Source organism: Battus philenor, unplaced genomic scaffold, assembly GCF_028537555.1.
Source record: "Battus philenor isolate CCGP_79_NKW_IND1 unplaced genomic scaffold, ilBatPhil1.0.hap1 SCAF_19, whole genome shotgun sequence".
Classification (NCBI taxonomy): Eukaryota; Metazoa; Arthropoda; class Insecta; order Lepidoptera; family Papilionidae; genus Battus; species Battus philenor.
This window is the reverse complement of record NW_027181681.1, coordinates 3268160-3294210: the sequence shown is the minus strand read 5'-3', so window position 1 is coordinate 3294210 and position 26051 is coordinate 3268160. Positions and strand designations below refer to the sequence as shown.

The following is a 26051-nucleotide window of genomic DNA, read 5'->3' as shown; positions in this document are numbered from 1 at the left end:
GCCTTGTATTTAATACTTGCCTTTCTAACACTTCTAACTGTCTTTGCGATGAATTCTGATATATATCTGATATAAGGGGACCGGAAAGTAATGTCGCTGTTTGGTATTTTGTGTGCCTTGTATTTGATACTTGCCTTTCTAACACTTCAAACTGTCTTTGCGATGAATTCTGATATGTTATAGGGACTGGAAAGTAATGTCGCTTTCTTAAGTTAATTTCACACGATTACATTGTTAACAAGTTTTTATTTCAATCAACAATATGTTCACCTTGGTTGTCAATAACCTTTTGCCATCTAATATATAAATTTTCAATGCTGGAGCGGTAAAAATCAATAGGTTTTTGTGTAAAAATGTCCACAACAACAGCGTTACTTTCCGGTCCCCCTAATATTTATTTATTTAAACGCATCTTGTCCGACGTCTTGCTTAATGCTGAAGACGTTTTATACCATTTAACCGCTTTGACGTTACAAAAATTACAGAAAAAATATTTAATTACTGTACTTATTATTCTAATCACTCATAAATCGGGTATTATCGACGAGTGACAGCCAAAGCTGAGATCCCCTTTGGGGGCCTTTGAGATTAGTCACTCCATGGAACGTTTACCGAGAGTTTGAGCTCGGCGGCCTCCCAATCCCGTAAAATAGTAACATGTAGCGGTCCGCGCCGAGGCTCCCCTGGCAGCCTTTAAACTTTGTTACTTTAAAAAAAGTCTTAGGCTAGGCGCCCCTTGCGCCCTGCCACCTCTACTCGCGTAATCTGCAAATGCCATATGAGCAGCAGTAAGAGTCCAATACAAAAAAAAACTTATAAACACATATTTAAAAAGAGAGCTATAATATATACATAAACTATAAATGCATATATGCATATACCATAGAATTCGCAGAAAGAGAGAAGCTTCTACAATTTTTTCGCAAATAGATCTCGAACCTTCTTTTTAAACATATATCGGTTTGCTGATTTTCCAGATCCGAAGGAAAGTATTCTAAAACAGAACTCTTTAGACAAGAAAAAAAGAATGTACGATATCAGATTTATGAAATATAATAAATGTTATCTGTGAGCAAACCACGAGAACCTAGAACAATTTTTTTTTTTGTTAAAACGTCAGTTAGTTGCCAATTATAGGTGTCAAAGGAGTTTCTGCTAAATCTATTTTAAATGCATTTTTGTTTTTATTTTTAGCTCGAGAAATATTTTCTTATGAAATAAAAAGACGTTGTTAATGGCGACTTTTGTCCTGTTTTAACTATGAATGACCAATTCGAAATTTAAAAATACAAAAATATTTTGAAAAACATGAATTATATTGCTTTTTAATACACAATAATATCGATGTTGTATTTTGTACATATATTTTTTTTTCTGAATTAAAATTAAAATAATGGGTTTCCACGAATACTGGCGTCATTATATACGAATAATGATTTTAAAATCGATGCCACAGACCTTCGACGACTGCCAGAGTCATTTATTTATCGACATTGCAAATGGCAGCGTCACTGACAAATTATTTTTCCAATAGTAATCTTCTACAAAGCGTTATGAAACTACAAAAATTAAAGGAAATTGGTGATTTCGTTTTCAAGTTACGGCATGATCAAGGGATACTTTTTCATGTATATTGATTTACGTACTGTTTATTTATTTATTTATTTACTTTATTGGAGATAAACAGTAACAAAAGGCAGTAAGAAAGTACAAACTTAGAAACTTTGTCAATCTACTCAATATTCCAACCGTAGGTCATTAACAATCGGATATATGCCTTCACCATAGATTTCCAAAACTGTTACTGTAGGAAGCGCGTATTAATTTCGGAAAAGTATTTGAACAATTCGAATTTTAATAATTAATTTAAAACGTTAAAACTTTTTTTAAATAATCTAGAATGTTCTTTATGACAGTTCTAAATTTACGTTAACCACGTTTATTATTACCAAAAATTAACAAAGAAATATATATCCCGATTGATTATAAACATAAAAGCACAAAAGGGACAAATGTTTAGCACATTAGTCAGCATTTACACCGATTTCCGATCATCCTTTATAAAGTGATCACTTTGAAATAAGTAATATTTATATGTGACAATTCGAATTTTGAAAATGTTTTTTCTCACTATAACGTAATGGTAATTGTGATACTTCCTGTTTCTGAGATAATAGACTTTTTAAATAGGACTATACATTAGTATATACCTAACCAAATGTACATTTTCATATATTCGCTCTACAGCTTTTACAGCTTCAACAAATAAGTTACAAAGCTATTAAGTTAACTATATTAATGTGTAATTATAACAAAGCATACTAATTCATATAATGCACAATTAATTTTTATGTTTACTTACATCCCATGTAACAGTCGTTATACGTACTACGAGAGCTAGTGACGAGAGAGTTTCTCACAATAAAACTCGGGTAATCCCCGTCAAGACGCGGGCGGATTAGCCGAACTGTAAATATTTAAAGAACGTCATCTGTCCACAGCGATCCAGTAAGATTATGGTGTAAGTCGGTTTTGTAGCAAACTGTCTCAACTATACAACAAATCGTAATAGTTGTGGAGAAAATATTCTTATAAATAAAAAGTACCACATATATTAATTTATAAAATAAGAAATTTGCTTGACTATGCACGAATATACCACATACAGGGTGATTGGTTACACGTGTAAAAGCGTTAATGGCGTGAGTGTATAATAAATTTGCATTATAATAACGGTAATAATTAAAAAATGTTTCTGAAGTTCGAAAAACAACAATTAAATTAATTGTTTTTTACCACGTGTACCTGCAGATCTTGTATCGCCAGAAATTATTGACTTGTCGCATTTAAATAGATAAAATATATTAATGAAACATATATCAAAGTGGTCACAGCACAGGATGATTGGAAATACGTACTGTACTGTTTCTGAAGAAGTTGTTGCTGTTAGCCTTGCGGCTTTTACAGCTTCATCTGTATGAGTTCACGGAACGGAGGGGTCCGTGAACTTAAAACTTAACAAAGTTTGAGTGTCGGAACTCGTATCAGGGTTTGGTGGTGAGACTTTGGTGGAGGGCGACGAAGACCAAGCTCTGGAACTCAGGAACATCCCAGTCGGTTCTTCGAAGACACAAATCCGTCGCGACCTTGCTGGCCGGGGGAAATACGTGTAAAAGCTTTGAAGTTTTTTGATGACAATTATCCCTTTATAGCTTTTACCATTTATAACCATTCACCATGTATACTGTGTCGTCGATTCAACCTATAGGCGCTTACTACAAGAAATTCGTCTCTCTCAAAGATTCTGTGGGGGATACACCATAATCGCCACGCTTGGCATGCGATTTGGTGATGGCAGTTTGGTATTATGGTACGCAGGGAACGTTGCTGACCATCCTATATAAACTTGTCATTGAGCAATGGGAATCTTATATAATTAATGCACAAAGTGTGAACTACATAAGATTGTATGTTGAGAGTCGAATCTGCGACCAACGATCGCAATTTTAGCACATTTAGCTATAAAGAAAAAGACGATGATAAAATAAACCAAGTACGTAAATTGTCAACATACATAATTATTAAAAAATAAATGCATGTAAACGTAATTTTAGATTTGTTTACATATTTTGCAGCTTACTGATTTCATCTGTCCCTTTCACTCACAAAAGTGTAGTTGAAAGCGCTGTTTTAACGACTTTGGACTCGTCTTGGATGTGTAAGAAAATTCGATCAATTATTATTTAAGAAAATCTTTTTGAATTTTTAATTAATATTATAGTAACTACCGTCCGTGAGTTATAAATGTTGTCATCTTTGTTACATTAGAGAGACCAAATTAATTGATTTATTTATTTGCCGTTTTTTATAATTAGTGTAATGTCGGACTAAATGCCTTGTAGACATTCTCTACCAGTCAAATCATTATGGTGCAGAGATAACTGGTAGGCGAGTGTATTAATGGTAAATAAAGAATGTATAGTAAATGACCTTTATTTAAAGTATTAAGAAAAAATCAGTTCATAAAACAAACTACTTGAGATAAAACAAAAAAAAATCTATAAAGTTTTCCCATACTGTACTACATATGGGCAATAACGCCGGAGATAAATGCCGGGGTCGATTGTAAAACAAACAATATTTTATTGCTCATAAAGAATACTTGCGTACACATCGATTTAGATTCGTTCCCAATATTCATAGAGCATTATAGTGCGGTATTATCCTTCCACGCCATCTGTCGACGGAATATGAAAAACATACTTACAAGGAACGAACGCTGTTCTAGAATTAAAAGGTACTAAAAAATAAACTCTATGTCATTATAATAGGATTTATTGTTGTTTTTCGATAAGTGTAATGTGGGTTGTGTTGTGAAGTCAAATAGTAGGGCTTGAAGCTTCTGCCTCACGGGTGGTCATTACCAGCTGCGAAGACACCATGGAGGACGCTAAAATGTCGCAACTATGAAATTTTCTTTGACAATTACAAATGTTTTTATTTGTCAACGAAAAAAAAAATAATGCATTATGTGATTTAAAATATACTTTCGTATGAATGTTAATTTTAGATTTAAAATATGTATATACATTAGAACTTGGTTTGACAGCGATACAATATTAAAACTTTTTAAAATTTCAATGACTCAGGCATAATTGATATGTTTACATTGTTTACTTTTATCCAGTTAATTTGTCTTTATTTATAATTTTTTTCAGTTATTCTGCATAAGCATCTTACGGATCGGTAGAACCAGCGTTGGTAGGCATCCCGAATCCCTCTAGGTGGACCGAGATAGTCGAAGTCGCGAGAAGTCACTACTAGGCATCGTGGCGATCTTTGGAGAAGGCCTATGCCTTAGAGTGGGCATCTGTCGGCATAAATGATGCTGATTTTATTCATACAAAGTTATTACTACTTACAATTGCCAAATCTGAAAATGAAAGTATTTATGAACTCGTAATGTTTGAGTGTTAAAATCTGTCACACGTCAATTATAGAAACCAATTATACTTTTACAGACAAGCGACATTTTAGCGCTCCAGAAATTTTTAACTACAGGAATCGAATTCATCGCTATAATCTGATTCATTAAACACTTGCACAGACAAGTGTGCGCCTATGTAATAGGATTAGTTGTTTTGTTCCAGCAGCTTTACTGATACTGCTTACTATTCCAGTAATTTTAATAGTCAAGTCTCTGTTTTTGACTTACTCTGTTTGCGTCGCAAAGTCCTCCGACTACAGTGCATTCACGTTAAGAAGTAACGAGTGATGTCCTCGGCTTGGACAGTCACTGGTACTGCATTAAGTCTTCCGACTGAAAGACGCCCTGGGAGACCGAAGCTGGACTTGGACTGAGCTTGGCTAACATTACAATCACTTCAGAAAGCGTTATCGCTGCTAGTAGCGGCAGAAGAAACTCCACCAATGCTTATATCTAATATAATCGGAGATTGGCGTCCTCTATGATTAAAGAGTATGTATATACGGTGCATTTCGAATATCGACCAGAAGCCAGTAGATACAGCGTAGGTAGGCCCCCAAATACGTGGACCTACGAAATAGTAAAGTCACGGGAAGTATCTGGATGCAGGCATCGAACGACAGGTCGTCATGGCGATCTTTGAGGAGGCATATACCTCGAAATGAGTATCTATTGGCTCAATAGAAGAAAAAGAGGATATACGTAGTCTGTTCCATTTAACGTACACTGCTGTTTATGCAGAATACAGGATAATCAGTTGTATGTGTAAAAGATTGATGCTTACTGGGATATACACTAACTTATTTAAAGTTTAAAGTTTTTACATCTGTAGCCAATCATTCTGTATAAAATTATTTACATAAATATCTATTTTTTCTACTGGAATGCGACTGGCTAATAACTTCTGGGAGTGAAAAGTCTGAGAGGACATACATATTACATCAATAATTAATTTTAATACATAATAGTTCGAAATTTGAAAACGTTTTTATCATGTTTCTTATTTTTAAAATAATTAATTTTTTGATAGTGCACATCACATGTTAATTGACAGCAAATAAGTTGTATATTTATCATTTTGAAACTGTTACACCTGTAGCCGAATACGATTTTTTTAAAAAAAACTTTTAACGCAAGACTTTGTTAAAATTATAATAGTAAATTAATCTTAAAATTGATTAAATTCTGTCCGTCCATTATTCATATCAGTGAATTTATTTAAATAACCAATAAAAGCGTAATAATCCCTCAGTTTTCTGCATTATCACGCCCTATCCATTTTGTCATAGACAATTCGGTGCCGCGCGCTAAACGCTCGCATATTTTGATGTCACCACAGACCATAAATTACGGTATTAGTGAAGATCCACCATTATTGGTATACATTATTTGAAATTTGTACTACCGATTGTGACATATGGGTAAACAGTTAATTTTATAGCCTATAGAATTGAAATTGATCTGTAGTTAAGATTTATATTAAATATGCATGACCAGATATATTTTGCAACATTAATAATAAGCTTTAATCAAAAATATAATATATTTGTCGCATTGATAACTGTTCGATTACAAAAAAATGTATTTTATTTACAATTAATAGTAACAACGGTTTTAATTAATATCAATTAGCAAAATTGGACATTATTTTTTAATTTAGGAATAACATTATTCTCTAATTTTAATAGTAGTTTATATTCTATAAATTAAATGTTAAATGTATAGCTCACTTGCTGTTAATTAGGGTATAGTATATTACTTTATCCAAAAATTAATACTTTCAGATATATTAAATAATAAAATGATAATATAGAAATAAAAGGCGCTTTCAAAATTCGTCGTCGACGTAGTTTTGGCCTATAGATTCGCTCAAAGATATCGGTGGGGGGATATTCCATAATCGCCACGCTTAGCAGGCGGGTTAGCGATCGCAGTGTGGTATTACGGTACGCAGAGGATGCAGCTGCTCATCCTCTGGAAACTTCTTTGTGAACAGTGGCAATTCCATACAGATAATGGACAGAGTATGAATTATAGAAGAAATATAGATATAATATAGAAATATAGATATAAGATAGAAGATTGTATACAGGGAATTGAACCTGCGACCTATAATCGCCAGTCTCAGTTCCGCTAGGCTACCACTGCTTGATTGAGTATACCGATGCCTATTTATCTAAATCATTTTCATTCTCATTTTTATTTTTCTTTGGTTTGTTTTATTGGTCTTTCGCTTCGGTCATAATTGGAAACCTCGAGACCGTTGAACAAACAATGTGGAAGGTTAAGCTCTGCATTTCTCTAGAGTCTAAATAGGTATGAAGAGATTGACAAGTTGAAGTGACAGGCGTCAGGCTATATGGTGCGCAGAACAGATACCCGCCGTGGCGTTCAGGTTCTGGAAAAGAGACTACGGGCCGGCAAGCGCAGCGGAACACGTCCACGCTGTTGTTGGAAACATATTTTTCGAAAAAAAATTCGAAATATTGAAATAATGGATTTGAAGCAAGTATGTAAGTTTTATTTGTAAAGAATGGTTCTGTTAATATAGTCTTAGTTTAATAGTCTGTATGGTATTATAAACAAATGTGTTGCCAGCTTCAGTTACCCTTATGAGGGTCCGTTGATAATTATCGTATTTAAAAAACCTGGCAGCGAAAACTTGAAAACAAAAAAAAATCGATATCTCTTCCCTTTTAATGGAACTTTAAATGGCATAAAATCGAATAAAAAAACGTTCGTATACAAATAATTGCGTAATGCTCGCGCCACTTCAGTTAAACAATAGGTGGTATTGGCGTGAAATCGGGGCCCGCACTCTACTTGACCATCTGTTTGATTTTCGAATAAAAGAAAATATAACCAAGGAGTTTTTAAGTTTTCAATGTACATTGTTATGGAAATAATATGTCGGTGATGATTTACATTTGTTATGCTCTTAAATATTTTATCTTTTTGACTAGGTATGCAAATATATATGAGATCCAATTTAAATAAAAAAATCCAAAGTCACGTAGCTCGAGGAATTGTTCGTCGTTGGGTCGAAAGATTATGGAATGGAAACCACGAAGCCGTAGATGTGGTGTGACTAAGCCCTCCTATTGGGCAGACGACATAGTCAAAGTCGCAAGAAGTCGCTTGCTGCGGGCAGCGTAAGACCGGTGACCACAGCGATCAAGGAGGGTGATGGCTTAAAATGGGAATCTGTCGGGTGATATGATGATGAATGCGAATTATTTGCTTGGCTCTGCGCGTGCAGATATACTGACGACTTTTCAATCTAACTCAATTATAACACATCGCCAGTGTACTATTATCACATATAATATAAAAATATATACCTACTTAAGAAATGAACTAATACATAGCTACTTCCGCTATGCAGTAGTAGTCATGAAATGAAGCCGCCAGCTCACTCGGTGTTTGGCTCTGGTCGGTCTAACATCTTCTGAGGATGCCTCGTGGAGGGGTGAAACACGTGTAGAGTAGATTAACGGTGGCAGTTGTGTTTCGCATTGTTTACCGCACGCGCATTTATCAGCGGGCTGGCGGGCGGTGCACTTTATTTCATCACTACTACTGCATAGCGATATATTAATTCTTTTCTTAGTTAGAATGGACTTCCGCGAGGTGACGCCTGATGCTATTAGATAATATTTACCTACTTCACACTTGACGGGTAAGTTAAACTGTTATGTTTAACTTGCCCGTCAAATGATCAAATTACTAACGAAATAGAGGCTATATATCTTTAATGCTTCTTATTTCTATATTCTAGGGTAAAACGCCAATTACAAAGCTTTATATATTTTGTATTTGATTCTTGAAATTTTTAGTTACTTCTATTATCAGATATAAAGTATAACGAAATAAACATTTTGATTTATTTCAATTCTAAATGATAGGTTCTTATTCACTTTATTTTTTTTTATAGCTACCATATTTTCATTCCTTTCGCATAACGAAGTAAATTGTTTTTTTTTATCCATATGATTGAATACGTGGCGACTATACGTGCATAAAATGATGATTCAATGCATTTTTTCGAACGATTTGTAGACAAATACGCATTTTATAGTCAGAAATTTAAAAAAAATCAATAATTAATGCACCTTTACAACTATAAATTAATTTTTAGGTAAGGTTTTGTTTATTTGATAGATGATCACTGTGTGCCATACTGGCTTTAACAATTTCCGTGTGCTTGATATAACACGGCGCGAATAGCGCCAAAACCTCGTTTTTGATATCAAAGTTGTAGTTCCACCTCAGTAGCTTCGACTCTTGCTGCTACATACTACGAAATCAAGGGCGCCTGGATTATTACGCAGTAACTTGGTAGGTTCAATTAAATTCGCGTAATGGATTCCAATAAAGATATCAAATATTTTATCTAACTACGCTGCAAATGAATTAGGTTTTGTAAATTCACGTTCGAGACGTAAGCTTTTTTTAAGTATTAAAATTGTCATGCGTAGTTCATAACAGTTCCTCCATGTTCATAGTGAACATGTGCTGCCCTCTATGGAACGTTTTTATAAATTGGCTGAAGCCGGTACCGAGATTTACGACTAATACAGCGAAATAGCAATGTACATACATACATACAATATAAGTGAATCATTAACTATGAAAAAGTACTATCTGTCTGTCACTAAAAAGTGATGCACCACTGTCAGGCATTATAGTGTTCTTTTACTTAATTTATATAATTTTAAGTTTATTAATGGGAGTAAGCAAGTCACAACCCGAGCACGTATTCGTTCCTGCTTCATGGCTAGGAAAATGATAGCCAAAAATAATCGTGGAATGTATATATAAATACAAAAAGTATTTACATGCCGTAACGCCACGACAGCAACCATGTCACTGATGGTGTCTAAATTCAAATCTGCGTGAATTTGACTTTGCCCAAAATGACCGAATGAAACGAAGTATTGTGGCCGTAGTAGTCAATAATACGAAATGCAAACGTTACAGTGGGATACACATTCCTATATATTATAATGGATTGTATCTTTTATCATACGGTTTATGTTTTAGTGATATTAAAAAGTTGATTAAGATATATTTAATACTTAAAAGACTACTACTACTTTAGACTTTATTTACTTAATAATTGTAATTTGTCTAAATAATTTTAAGCTTAATGGTTATTTAAAAAAGTTAATAAGTAAAATAATATAAATGAATATTTCTTAAAATAGGTATTTCATAGCAGATATACTATGATCATAAATATGTTTCAACAGCGATTTATTTGATGGTTTTCTAAACGCAAATTATTCTGTCAATAATATTGAGCATGACAGTGACACTAACGTCAAGGTTGCGAATTTTGTAATAACGATGTAATAGTTTCATTTTTATTTTGTTATTATCCAATAATACTAAATAAAATTATGTATAATTGAATATTTACAGTTGTTTGTTATTAATACTTAATAAAGATGTGGCAATTACTCCATACACCTTGTTGTCAATTAATAAAACCAAGGTAACCCAAAAACTGATTGAACCAGGTTACAAATTATTGTTTTAAATAGAAATTTTGAAGATAACTGTAGATATAAATTTTTTTTCAGGTTGGTTCCTTTCCAAAGCAGTGGATACTATGTGAATTTAGTTAAAAACAAACCTTCGTTTATTGCGAAACGTTATTTCACTGAGGTACAAAAGAGTTCTGAAAAATCTAAAGGATTTTTTATTTATAGTCCATGGAAATTATGTACCGGGATATCTTTGGGTTTAGGGTTAAGAGTATATTACAATGGATCGGTTTTTTGCAAAGCTCATGTATCTAGGACAGTTCAAAGGAGACCTAATTTACATGATGATAGTGCTAAGTTTGATTGGAAAAGGTTTCTAGAATATCTTTTACCACACAAATGGTTGTTGGCCGCGGCTGTTGCTGTAAGTATCATTTCTTGAGAATGTAATATTACTGAATAACATATATGCTGAATAACTTACCTGTGTAAAGTGGCACAGTTTATACTAAATATGAACTGCTCATCTCAGTGATATATACTTGCATGCTTAGTGCATAATTCAATGACCTATTCTATATGATATTAAATAAATAAAAAATAAAAAAACTTGATGGTATGTTTAGGCAGTTTCTTTTTGCTTTAGTATAAACATGTTATTGATTGACATTTTATATGTTCATGTATTTCATCAGCATTTGATATTATTACATTTGTTCAGTAAATTTATATATTGCAAAAGTGAAGGTATCAACTAGTATATATACTGAAAATTTGAGCTTATAACAGGTTTAAAAAAGAAGGCTCTTAGCAATGCATTGGTATTTCACATTCATCTTCTCTACACATAACTAAATTTAAATGTTTCTATGATAGCTATATCTCTTCTTTACTCAATTAAATATGAATTCATTATGTACTTATCCGCTTAGTTTTGCTCGTTTTAAATATATTTAATGATGATGTTTTTTTTTTTATTTCAGTCAGCTTTGGCAGTGGCATTCCTCAATGTGTATATACCAGCCATGTTGGGTGTCATAGTGAATATTTTAGCTGATATGAGAAAAAACCCTGGTGTGGACTTTATAGAAGAAATCAAAATACCGGCTTTGAAAATGGTTTCACTATATATTGGTCAGGTAATTTTAAATTAGAATAAATATTTAGTAAAACATGTACAACTTACAAAACCAACTTAATCTGTTATTTGTATAATTCCTAAATAATGTCCTGAAATCTATTATATCTTGATGATTTGATTTTCTTTTAATAAAACTAGCTTATTGGTTATTAATCCAAGTGAAGAATAATATAAATAAATAAATGAAATGAATTATTTTAAACTATTTGTGTTCTACTCTATGTATAAAACACAGAAGAATTTGGAAATTTGTATGTCTAGTCTTCCATTAAAAAGTTTAAGATGGCATATTTTTGCTTAGCTATTGAGTTCTCGTGTGTAAAGGATGCAAAATGCTCTCAAGAATTAATATAACTCAGATCAGGAACAGGTTTCCGAAGCAACATTTGTAGGATCATTTAAAATTTGGTGAGGTAGTGAATATAGTCTGGTCGGTGAAGGTATATATTAGGTATATATGCAGATTTACAGTTCCAAGCAACCTGAAACCTGCGAATGACCTGTGAATCCATGAATAGCTAAGAAGCTATATCTTTTTTGACATTGTTATAATGTAAATTAAGTACCTTATGTTTGATCTTTTATTAGTTATTTGCAATAATTACTGAGTTCTAACTTTGTTCAAATTCCACTATGTGGTATTAGATCGTAAAAAATGGTATTGTCATTTTAATACATTGACACCTACTTTAAAGCATAGACCTTTCAATATCTATTGAGGGGATATACCATAATGGCTTAGGAGGTGGGTTGGCGACAGCAGTGTGTTATTATAGTGCGCAGATGATGCTGGTACCCATCCTTTGGTAACTTGGCTGTGAGCTGTGGCAATCCCATTTAATTAATTCAAAAAGTGTGAATTATATAAGATTGTACTGTTGTAATGAAACCTGTGATCTGCTCTCAAGTCTCAGACCTTTACCACTGGGCTACCACTGCTCAATATGATGGTATATCTTATTATAAAACATCTTATGTCTCTGGGTAAAAATTCTTATTGAGGTACTTTCCTGGATTTTGTATTTTAATGCTCTGGATACTAAATTTAATTTTTTAGTCTTTTATTAGCCAGGGATTATCAGTAACAATTATGTCTATTTACTAAATATGTATTGTGGTGTTTTTATTGATAAATTGTGTTGCATATTTGTTGGCGAGTATGTGGACTGTATAATTTTACAAAACTAGGTTACAGAAAAATAAAACGTAACAACAGACTGACAGAACAAACAAACAAGCCAAACTGCAATGCGACACAAACTGTGAAAATAAAAATTATAAAAAGCAAATAAATATATAAGAAGGATTTAAATGACCCAGTCAGTTGCCAATAATCATGTTAAAAACCTGTAATTTAGGTTCATGAGTTTCTATATATATATGTCGTATTTATTCTTATAACTTAAACCTGTTTTTGTGAGTTAGACAAATACAATTCCAAGATAATGTTATGCTACACATATTCATTTTATGAGGTCCCAATCCTAGCATGAAAACTGGCTTTAGTGCATATAGTTATTCATATACTTGCAGAGATTAGAGTCATGAAATAGTTAACTTTAATAATTTAAATTTAAGGTAGGCAATTGTTTAAAGATATTAATATGATAAATATATCGAATTTTACAGGCTGTTTTTACATTTTTCTACATTCACCTATTGGCACAAGTGGGAGAGAGAGTGGCTGCCCAGATGAAACAGGACCTGTTTGTATCTATTATCAACCAGGATATGGCATTCTTTGACCAGGAGAGAACAGGGGAGTTAGTCAACAGGTGATTATGTCGAAAATAATTTTGCTTAAAAATTCAAATGTCATGTTAAAACTATAAAATGCTTTTCCATCCTTGGACTCTATTTTATCTCAAAAGTAGATTTTAGTTTCTTCATCATATACACACGCGTTCTTCTTTGTTTATGCCAAATCTTTTACCACAGTCTGTTTTTGGAATGCATTGGTTAAGTATGTATACTAAGTCACAATCTATTATTAATAAAATGGTTTAGACTTACTAGACTATTGATTACTTAGACATTAATTTGTTTTTTTTTAGTTCAGTTTGACATTATTATGTATTATTGTATTTACAATTGTGTATTATACTGTATTTATTACAAGTATGTGCAAGTAAATGTATCTATATGTATGTATGTCTACACACAGTCATGTTTTGTCTACATGTACACATTATTTATTATCACTTCTGTTTCCATACTGTACTGTGCTAATCTTCACTTCCCAGATCATGTTGTGTTTGGAACCTTGAAAGCTTTGTTTTGAAAATAAAATAATAGAAGATAATGCAATATGCTACTTGTACCTAAAAAATTAGGCAATTACAATTAAAATATTAAAAATAAAAGAATTAAACATAAAAATATTAAAATTAGGCAATATACTTATATCTATATATATATATATATATATATATATATATATATATATATATATATATAAATAAATATATATATAAACAGCAGATGTCCTAGACATTTTTTTCTTAGTTTTAAGTTGATCAAAAAGTGTGGAATTTGAATTGTTGACTTATAAACATGATTGATGTTGTTGCTTGTTGTAATATACACATGAAAAATGATTAAATTTCATTTAAATGAGAGTGTTGACTTTCTGATCGGTTCTTTTTGACAGATCTGCGTTCCGAGCTGGTGGTAGCTTACTACTTATAATATTCGATTCAAAAACGCACGTACATGCCTACTTGAATCAAAAATTTAGATTTTTTTTAATTATAATAGATACCGCGTCCATAGATATATTTTCTTTTCTACTTCATTTGTTAGAAATATAAAATTACTTTTGTTTTCTTTACTTGCTTTCAATCACTGTTTATTTTTAATATACTGTACTATATATTTTATCTATGAGATTGTAACTTGCTTCCAAGCACTGTATAATGGATACATTTCACATTTCAGATTAACTGTTGATGTCCAAGACTTCAAGAGCTCTTTCAAACAGACTATCTCTGGAGGGTTGAGGGCGATAACACAAGTAACTGAAATTAAATATTAATAATAATAAAAGTAACAGTTATATGTCTTGTGTAAGACAGTTAATTTACAATCACATATCTCAACTATCCTATATTATATATATATTATTGGAGACCTCTCGTACTCCCCTATCTGATTTTGAGACAGGGCATTTGCATTTTCTCTTTTTAATATATCTTTTCACACAGTGTTTATTTCTTTACTCTTCTTTCATTCGTCGTATGATCTAACTTTCCTCTTCTTTCATCCTATAATTTTCATATAAATATCAAAGGTTTAGGTAATTATCACATTTATTCACTATTAGCTTTACTTTAATGCCATACTATTGTGTATTTCTATTTCTTGTACTTATTTAACACAGGTTATCACATTTTATAACAGATACAATTTTCATTTTATTTACATTAGTTCTGTTTTATTTATATCTCTCTATTTTATTTGTAATTCATATTTTTTTTGTTACTTCTTATTTAACTACTTACCTGACTTAATTATCGGCTTTAACAAAGTTCATTGTAATTAGTCGTTAATTTTAACTCCTTCAAGTATCTAAGAAATCATAATCTTGTAGCGTTAGCAATATTTAAAGCAAAGAATGTTTCTTTGTATTTAGAAATCTCTTTGAAAGATATACATAGTCGTCGCCTTAAAAGATATTCATATATATCATAATCGCCAAGCTTGGCAGGGTCCGGTTTGGCGATCGCAGTGTGGTGTTATGGTACGCAGAGGACGCTCGTACACATCCTTCAGAAACTTGTGTGTGCATAGTGTGAAGTATATAAGATTATCCCCCGGACACTAAATCTGCGACCTATGATCGCAAGTTTTATTCATCTACCACTAGGTTACCATTTCAGTCTGCTGAATCGATTTTGCAGAGCTTGATTTTTGTAGCACCCTGCTCTTATAGCTTGATATATATACTGTAATATATCCCGTTTAAGTAATGTAAAATTAACAAATGGTACAGAAATCGAAGTAATTATATGTTTAAAAAAACCTTGGTTTGTAATTTATGATATATATTTTTTTAACCACTGAAAATTCTATTTTTTTAATAGTATTTGTTTTTAATACCGATTACCATATTATATTCATGTCAAAATCTTTAGTATTTTTCCGACTTACATGTGGGCATATATGTAAAATTTACAAAAAGTCAGTTGGAATTTAAAATCACACCCACCAAATTCTATAAAATTCAAAATAATTTCAAACTGTTTTAAAAGTTACTTTTATGTATATCTTGTATATTGTTTAATATTTAAAATTTGTTTTACTTTAAAGGTAGTTGGTTCTGCTGTCAGCCTTCTTGTGATATCACCTCATCTAACTGGATTGACAATGATATGTGTGCCGTCTGTTGTTATTGGTGGAACATTCATCGGTTCTCTGCTGAGGAAGCTTTCCCGGGAAGCGCAGGCTCAGGTTATTTTTTTATTTTACGATAATTTATGTAGAAAGATCGATTATAGACCTAAAAGCTTTTAGCTGGTGAATGTATAGTTCAATTATTGTCAAATAATATATTGTATACCCTGTTAAAAGTAATAGTTTCAGAGATAAGAATTAATGGAATGATGAAATAATAAGAAAAAGGGCTTTCAAAATTTCGGTTCTTTTTATCAGCTGATAGATGCCCACTGCAATGTCTACCCCCACCACCACCTCTACCAACTCAAACCACTCGAGAATCTCGATATGATTCTTTCACTGCCATTTCAGACTAAGAATACTTCAAGCTACATAGGTGACTGGTTTTTCTGGAGATCACATTTCTGAATCGGTCGCAAAGGAATTAACATAACTCTCTACTTTTGTTTTTGAAAGAAATTATTAGACTTTGTTACTTTATTTTTTAAATCTTTTACGTCAATAATCAGTCACCTTTTTGTGTATACCACAGAAGAGAGCTATTCGAGAAACTTATGGGAACTAAAGTCGAGTTAGAGGAAAGTTTTGCGAACAAAAATTTATAGTCATATCGTAACGACGATTTAAAAGAAGAGTGGAACAAACATGATATAACACCAAACTTGTAGGAATTATTTAAATATTCCTGATGTTACTATTGAACTTGGTGACGATCCGATCATTAGTAGGGTAATGGCTTTATTATTTGATAGTGGTGTTTTTGATTTAGTCGTTTTGCAGACCAATTTGTATCTTTTTCAAATGAAAGAGTTACATAAAATTTATGCGTAAAACGGTACCCGGCCGGTGACACGAAATAAATTTTCAGTAAATACATGCCCAGCTGTTCATGTTCTATCAGTAATATAATGGTGATGGTGATGACGATGATTACGAATATGTGAAATTGATCACGAAAAGAAAACACCAGGAGCAGTTGGAAAGGGTCTGCATTCAGCGTCATTCATCGACCTTAAAGTTGTCTGTTCCTCTTGTGGGACTCCACAAGGGATGATTAACAATAACGCTAAGTAATAAATTAATTTATTTCATCACTAGTTAGAAAAGGCGACGCTAGTGGCAGAGGAAGCCATTGCTAATGTACGTACGGTACGCGCTTTTGCCGGAGAAGAGAGCGAGGCTCGCATGTTCGCGGACGAATGCAACGCTGCTGCCGAGTTGAGCACAGAACTGGGACTAGGAGTGGGACTATTTCAAGCTGGGACTAATTTATTCTTAAATGGGTGAGAACATTTATTTATTGGATATATATTTGAAATCACCGAGCTACTGATGCTCCGAATTCATACTTTCTTCTTTTTCTATATATATTAATACACACACACACTATATATATATATATATATATATATATATATGTATATATATATATAATGTGTATGTAATTGGTAAAATATCTGGCAATACATAATGACAATATACATAGTGATTAATTAAAGGTCTATAGCTCATTTGTCAGCAAAAAGCTTTAACATCTATTTTCAATCTCCCACACTAATAACTTATGGTAGTACAAGTCTGCAGGAACATGTAGTAAACAATGAATAATATTAAAAATGAAATTACTACATATTATAAACGACTTTTTCTCTTAATTTTTCTTTTACTGTATTAACATTACTTTATTTACTATATACATTTATTATATCTGGCTATTAATAAATGATCAGTAATGATAAAATTGTACGAAACCTCCAAGCTAACGCTAGAAAGCTCCGAAGACATTTTTCCGGCTTTTCAATGATTCCCTACAAATGTAATATGAATATGAAGTACTTGAAATAAATGATTTATTTTATTTGAAATGCCTAAAATAAAAATCACATTGCAGGTAGTATATGTTATAATGATTTTTTTAAACAAAGAATTTGGTTTCATATTGAAGTATCATACAAAAGAGAAATAATGTACATTAAATTCATTCAACATATAGGGTTGTTGATCGCTCTCTTGATTTCCTAATCAGCCCTTTTGAGCTATGTAGCCTAAGTGGTCGAGAATCCACTTGTAACTGATGGAGAGCCTAGCATTTTATAAACTTGATTGAGAACAGATATGTTGGTTCTCCTGGTAGTCCATGGTATGCTGAGCATCCTCCGGCACCACTCTCAAATGCATCGATATTCCTTCGGTCTGTCGGATTTTCCAGGATTCAGATGCGTATATGAAGATTAAGCATATCAGAGTAATTACTACTCTTATTTTTGGGGTAATGGAGACACTTCTATTCTAGGAAAGAGTAATTATTGAAATATAAAAAAATATAGGATGTTCGGAAATCTTCGCAGGTTTCATACTTTGACGAGGAAAACTAAATTTTTGTGTAAATTTGATAATCTTTTTCAGTATGGTATTAGCTACGATGTTCCTGGGTGGACACCTGATGTCAACGGGTCAGATGTCGGCAGGTGACGTCATGGCTTTTCTTGTAAACGCGCAGACCGTGCAGCGGTCCGTCGCGCAGCTCTCTCTTCTCTTCGGCTCCGTCGTTAAAGGGCTCAGTGCAGGAGGAAGGGTTTTTGAGGTGAGTTGTTGTTTCTGTGTCAGATTTATTAATTATTCAGAAATTTTCCACTACTTTATATGATACTCTAGCTGGATCGATGAAATGTTAAAGATACTGGAGAATAATGTAGCTTTCTTAACTTAAATTCACATGACTACATTTTTAACAAGTTTTTATTTCTAATCAACAATATATTCACCTTCGTTATCAACAACCTTTTGCCATCTAGTATACAAATTTCCAATTCCGGAGCGGTAATAAATCAACCAGATTTTTTGTAGAATATGTCGACAGAAATGACATTACTTTCTGGTTCCTCTAATATATAATTAATAAGAAAGTATATAGGGGTGTGCGTTTGTGTGTATAGCTTAAGTTACTACGCTGTATTACATAGTTATCGAATGTTTATTTGTTCTTAAAGTATATATGTTTTCAAGTTATCTGCTTTTCTTAATTTCAGTATATTAATAAAGAGCCGACGATGGACTCGTCAGGAAGGAAGATCATCAAATATCATGAGTTTCATGGTGACATAGAGTTTAAGAATGTTGTATTCGCATACCCTACGAGGCCAGAAGCAGTAAGTAATAGAAGACCGAAATAAATTTAAAATAAAATAAAATATAATCTGTTAGTGTGTGATGTACTTTATTTGAGTTATATTAACTTTTTAGGTTGTCCTGAATAATTTCAATCTTAAGATTCCTGCTGGCAAGACGGTTGCGATTGTCGGTACTTCGGGTAACGGAAAGTCTACTATTGCAGCCTTGTTGGAAAGGTTCGTATAATATACATATACATTTTATTGCACATATATCAATTTATTTTTGCAAGATATACGGGGTGATTGGTTATAAAGCAAACAAAGCTATAGACGGGCGAATATATATCGACCGTATATCCAAAAATCAATGGTTTAAGAAATAATAACGTAATGATAATGTATAAAGAAATAGCGTTTTCAAAATTTTGATCGATGCATATTAAAATTAATTATATGTTTACTATCTGTCTTTACAGACTTTGTACTGCCAAAAGTTACTGATCAGTCGCAATCCAATTAAAGAAAAATAATATAACATATTTTAGGGTGATCAATTTATACAGGATGATCGCAGCGAAGCCTTGGCTTTGTAACATATAATACTTTCAGTAACGCGAGGCTATAATTTAATGTATCATATATCAAAACGCTGTTATTCCGGATGACGATAATAGAGGGCGCTAGTTGTCAATAGCTTCTTGCTATGGATTGACACGGTCAGTCCAAAGTAAAGACACTGCTCCGTTGAATAGAGATTAGTTGATAAATAAAAACCAATATAAAGCCAACGTGTATTATCAGACTGGACAGAAGCGTTGCTGAAGTTTTTCCGCCATTTATACAAGCGCTAGTAGAGACAGGTCAAGCCGAGGTTTTCTCGTTGGGACCCTTCAACCTAGTTTGGTATGGAACGTGCGTCTAAGAGCTCAGCGGCCTCCGGAGCCGGTGAAATAGTGAATTGTTGATGCCCAAACCGAGGCTTTCTTTAGAGCCTTCGAGGTATACTATCTTGGAAGAGGTCTTAAAGTAGCAATTTTTTTATGGCCCCCGCTACTGGGAGCCTCTCTTACCACCTATCTAGTTTGCGACAGGGACTTTATTTACACATAATTTTTTCAGAGTTTTATCTTTATTCGACACTCACTTTCATAGTTCTCTATTTCTTTTATTCTTTCTTTTCTTCACAACATCTTGCAATTTTTGTTCTTTCATTCCTTCTTGCTTTCATCGCCTTAAAGTAGCAATTTGTAAATGCCACTGAAAAAGCCCGCTATGTACCATTGGTTTATAATATATGTGTTCGGATTAGTATACATAAGAGAGGACTAAATTTTTAATTTATTCGGATATGCCGAATTTATCTGTCACTAATGTCTTTGCAAAATATGTTTGTATATATGTATATAAAAATCCTCCCTGAAAAGTACTATTTTGTATGTGAATTTAAATTATTTTCCATTAAGGTTCTATGACGTCAACGACGGAGTGATAACAATCGATGGTGTGGATGTCCGTGAATTTGACTGCAAGTGGCTAAGGGGCAGAGCTTTAGGCCTGATAAGCCAAGAGCCGGTACTCTTCGCGACCACTGTTAAGGAGAACATTCGGTACGGCAAACCTGAAGCAACGGATGAAGAGGTATTTATGATAACTCTATTAAACAGTCCTTTAGTTTGATACAAAAATAATAAATAGAGATATTCGAATCCATATTTACCTAAAGACAGGAGTGTTGGTTTAATATAGAAAATATGACATTATACATGTAATATTTTTGCATTATTTATTAATATAATGTGTGTGAGTATGTGTGTGTTCTTTCAGTGTGTAAAATTTCTATGATAATTCAAATAGTTCCAAATTACCCTGTTTTTACTTTTTCTATTACTGTCTTAAAAACGTGTTTTTAATTTCATAATAATTGTCGTTCAGCCACTGGACCTTCACTGCTCGATATAGGTAGGCGACCATTTTAGATTTCCTATTAGACTGGTTGGAAACTGCGTGTGTCCATTGTGTTCCTATGACGTCAACAAGGTCGTTTGTCGACCTTGAGGGTAACCGTTTATGCTACGCTTACCTATTCGCAGTCTAAACTCCAGTAGTATCTGTATACATGCAACGTGGCCTACTCACTGCTACTTCAATTTGCTAATTCACCAGGCTATGTCGTTTATTTTCGTTCGTCTACGGATTTCCTCATTCCTGTTTCGATCTAGTAGTGAAATCCTGGGCAGAGCTCTTTCCATCGCATCTATAGCGAATAGGCTTGCTAATGTGGCAGCAAAGAGACCACATTTAATTTGCAATATTGAAACTTACCAGGTATATCAAGCAGCGATGACAGCAAACGCACATGATTTTATTAGCGGTTTCCCCGAAGGATATAACACAATGGTGGGTGAGAGAGGGATGTCGCTATCTGGAGGACAGAAACAGAGAATCGCCATCGCCAGAGCTGTACTGAAGAACCCACCTGTTATGATTCTGGATGAAGCCACGAGGTAAACATAATTCAAAAAGCTTTACAAGGAGAGTTTACATCTAAAATTAGCCCAATTGTTTAAGCTTTTTTTGAGTTTTCTTTTTTTAAATAAATTTGGGAGAGTTGTTATTCAGAGTTTATCATATGAAGACTAAGAACTTCCTAGTTTACAATAATTAGGAGTTCGTGTCGATTGTTTTAATCTTATATTTTTAATTAAAAATGTTTGATTCCAGTGCGTTGGATTCTGCCAGCGAGAAAGTAGTGCAGACGGCGTTGGAAGGCGTGACCAAAGGACGAACTGTGCTCGTGATAGCGCACAGGCTTTCCACTGTGATGCACGCCGACCTGATCGTGGTTCTGAGCAAGGGAAAAATAGTCGAGGTATATATTTATAAATAATATTATCCAGGTAGTATCATTTCGATGGAGCTCCGGGTCATCTTTTCCCCCAAAATAACGCAATGTCTGAAGACATATTGAAGGTTTTTGATGAGTGTGTTTCCAGTAATGACATGTGAATCTGACACACAGTCGAGGAACGGTCTTATAAAAAGGTTTAAGGTCAACCAGAAAGCAACGGAAAGCGCTATGAGAATCAAAGTCACCGAAGTAAATCAAAGAATTGTCTGAAGTGATGATAACTAGACGTAGACGGTAGACGTAGCGTGGGATTGGCCTCTCAAATGTGTGGACCTACCAGACCAGTCATTATGGAAATTTTTGGTAGAAGTTCAAATCTTCCAGTGGGTAGTGTAAACATTAGTATATCTATATAATTGTATATGTATCTTGATATTTCACTCGAGAACCTTTCGGTTGCAGAGTCGATGTGCCCCGCCCGCTATAATTTAAGATGAGCAAACCTTCGAGCTAAGTTGGTGACCTAGGTCCTTCTGTGATTTTTCTCATTTCTTATTCGATTTCGACGTGACACCCCGAGCATAGCTCTCTCCATTGTTCTCTAGATGACCTTGGGTCCTTAAAAGCCTCGCCGTGAACAACCACGCTACAGATCCATAAGTCATCACCGGTAACACATTTATCAAAGACCTTCGTCTTCACATTGAGGTATTTTGGATGAGATGTTTCAAAGCTCCTCGAACTTCCATGTACTTGATAATTTCTAAATAAGACAAAATAAAGTGGTGTATTTTATTTCGTCATATTTCGCCTTAGAATAATAAAATATACTTTTGGATAACACATTTAATATTTTCCCAAAAGTATTTTTTATTTGTGTTATTAATGAATTAAAAATGAACCAACAGATGGGGACACATGAACAGTTGAAGAAGCAAAAGGGATTCTATTGGAACCTCATAAAGCAACAGGACCAAGATCCTGACTCCACCAGAACATTATGAAGTGAATAATTTTAAGAAAATGTAGTAAAATTATCTCTATTACATTAGTTACATATTACACAAATTAAACTCAAACTCGCTTAGTTAACCAGACATTTTTTTACGATAGTAACATTTTGAAATGTTAAGAGAAATAAAAGAAAATCTTTCTAGTAAATGTCCTAGATTTTTGATATAAAGGCAACAAGCACGCATTTTGTTTGAACGTTTCTTATACACATGGTGTTATTAACGAATACGGGATATGGATTTGTGTACTAATGCGTTTTTTTATCATACAGGCTTAAATAGATTTAGAGGCTTTAAAAGGGGTGAATGTATGGCTCAAAGGTTTCAGGATTTATAAATACGGCAATGGTAATATAATAAGAAAAATAATTTACAAAAATAAGTTGACTACCTGCCTCTGCAGACTGTACTGCCAGAAGCTATTGGCCTGTCTCATTCGAATGAAAAATAAGTGTAACGTATTTCAAAGTGTTTATACAGGGTGATTAGAAATCGTGTAAAAGCGTTAATGCTTTTTTTTTAAATTGACTATTACATTCACAACTTTAAAATTTTTACACCTATAACCAGTATTATGTATATATGGGGTTATCAAGAAATGGCAAAATGATTCGTATAACAGTTTGTTTTTTATTTATTTTTGAGGCAAATAACCACAAAGGCTCGCCGAGGAACCATTTCCAATACTTGTCACTAAGCACTGCACTGGAATTCTGGTTAGAAGCTATTAAGCTAACATGAAACTGCACAGTAATTATATTAGACAAATCTATGTACCATGTTATTGTTATATCATTTATTTAATTTACTGCATAGATGCACTGACTTAGTACAGTTATCTGTCTGCTGTAGTCCAATATTTAACTGCCATTTTTTACGAAAATATTTTATCTATTTCATACACTGTAAGACAAACTCACTTTTCATTATTTTATTAAACGTCAAATGTTTGACAGCTAGAGAAAAGTATCCTAATTTAATCTGTGGTTAGTATGTGAGAAAAAGGACGCTTACTATTTTCATTTAACATATATAGCTGACATAGAAAGTTTATCGAGTCTTAACGAAAATGTAAAATAATAAATCACTATATCTTCTCATTCCTGATCCGATTTTATTTATACATATGTTGTATTAGATATTGATATATACTTCCACTGACATTAGTTCAGATTCAATTATTTTATTTATGAATTAATTGTAAATAGTAATTTATTACGTTTTATTACTCTTATGCAGTTACCTGAGAAAGCCTTACACATAGTACAGCCTTACCCGTTGACAATAGATTTATTAATGTATTGTGTGACAGTCATTTTTAATCTGTGATTATAAATATGTAGACCAAATGGTGAAAGATGATACTAAATCAATTTAAATATTTAGGTGAGGATTGGGTGATGTTACGAAAAATAAAGCAATTTATTAATTTTTTTGTTGTTTTATTTTATTATTTACTCTAAAAAATTACGAAAATCGTTATAAAATACATTTAAACACGGTTGTATGATTTTAATTGGCTAATGAGGGTTTGAGGAGTGGCAGCTCTGTGGTAAAGGACGTAGGGAGAACACAGAGACAAAAAAAAACTATATTTAAACCGTGTTCTTATTTGTGATTGGTTACTGCGACATATTGAAATAACCGTTTAAGAAGACTGACTAAAACGACGAGAACTCTCGAAAAAGGTTTTGTTAAAGAAGATCAGGCTTCACAGATTGAGGCAAAACTTGGGTTAACTATCAATTAGGTGATATTGTTTATATGGTGGGATTAGAAAGTCATTGTTTATTATGGTCTTTTACCGCCCGGCGGAACCATCTAGACCAGAGTTCCCCAAACTTTTTTGTGTCGTAGACCCCTTGCCATGTTTTTCCGTGTTGGGTAGTCCCCCTACTTATCTGATATTGGTTTCCTGTAAATTTCTAATTGTAGTGAAGTTTAGTGCTAAAAACATAAAGTAAAAACACATGTTAATTTATATATTTATTAATTGAATTTAAATTAAAACTACTCAAAATAAAATTTTGTATCTGTTATGTAAAATATACGTAACATTAAATAAACATAAAATAAACTATAAATAAAATAACATAAGCAATAAGTCAATATTTTTAGTGAGAAGTATGAACCTGATGTAAATGTTTTGATATTATAATATAGTATGATGTAAGTAAGTAGGTACTATCAGTGTATGTGTTGAGATCCACTATCGTGGATTTCATTTCATGGACCCCCAAATTTTGTTTCGCTGACCCCTTGCACTTTGGGAATCACTGATCTAGACGAATCTCTGCTGTCAACAACTAATCGGATTAAAGATGGGATGAAAGACGTTCCACTTGGTCTTTCATCATGATACCACTAGACCACACACATCTTTAACCACTCAGCAAAAAAAAAAAAGAATGGTTGGGATGCGATAAGACATTTGACAATTTTGCCTTTAGTAATAGTTTAACATCGAAAAATTTATGTATTACTATTTTTTTAACCCTAATACATAATTTGGTACTTTTCGTTAACGAACCAGCTGCTGCTGTTCGGTTCATTTAGAAGCATAAGATCTGGCTTACCTTCCTGCCGGCAAAAACACGTCAAACATATTCGAAATAAATCGCTTCTTAGTTGGTTAAAAACTTCTTCATATACACATTCGTGAGTGAATATGAAAACTGCATAGACAGGTTGGCATCCGCGACCTGCTGAAGATTGAAACCAGGTTATTTTAAGTTATCTTAGTCACATGGCATGCAGACAACCCGATAACTTCGACAAACTATTGGCTCTATGTAGGGAAGGCAGACTAAGAAGGTTAAAGAATTAAAACCCATTTAAAACGTTTAAAACCAAAAGTGGCGGTTTAAAACCCCAAATAAATCTTTTTAAACGGTTTAAAACTCGCCTACTAAAATATAAGAACAGTGTTTTTACACATCATTATCGACAATACTTGGTCTTGTGTTAGTTACCTATGCAGTTTATACCTTATGTAGGTAAGTATATTACATATAAAGTACTATAATTATAAAGAAACAATATTACATACAATAGATTAAAATATG

The 26051-nt window shown here is 33.0% G+C and overlaps 1 protein-coding gene across 1 annotated transcript; it reads left to right on the top strand.

Moving 5' to 3' along the window:
- Positions 1 to 10328: 10328 nt before the first annotated feature.
- Positions 10329 to 24397, top strand: LOC137921326 (mitochondrial potassium channel ATP-binding subunit). Its single transcript, XM_068764027.1, has 14 exons — positions 10329 to 10484; positions 10573 to 10900; positions 11460 to 11615; positions 13247 to 13392; positions 14555 to 14630; positions 15926 to 16066; positions 17111 to 17295; positions 18419 to 18596; positions 19042 to 19161; positions 19256 to 19359; positions 20589 to 20763; positions 21451 to 21629; positions 21847 to 21994; positions 22882 to 24397. Exons 1-14 carry the CDS (start codon positions 10438 to 10440, stop codon positions 22975 to 22977), a joined length of 2079 nt encoding a protein of 692 aa, XP_068620128.1. The 5' UTR covers positions 10329 to 10437; the 3' UTR covers positions 22978 to 24397.
- Positions 24398 to 26051: the final 1654 nt, after the last annotated feature.

Bases quoted from the DNA above. Each gene is read 5' to 3' on its own strand.
- LOC137921326 (XM_068764027.1), top strand. From the start codon at position 10,438: ATGTGGCAATTACTCCATACACCTTGTTGTCAATTAATAAAACCAAG. The intron at 19,162-19,255 runs GTAAGTAATAGA...TTAACTTTTTAG, and splicing joins ACCCTACGAGGCCAGAAGCA to GTTGTCCTGAATAATTTCAA. The intron at 21,995-22,881 runs GTATATATTTAT...ATGAACCAACAG, and splicing joins GCAAGGGAAAAATAGTCGAG to ATGGGGACACATGAACAGTT.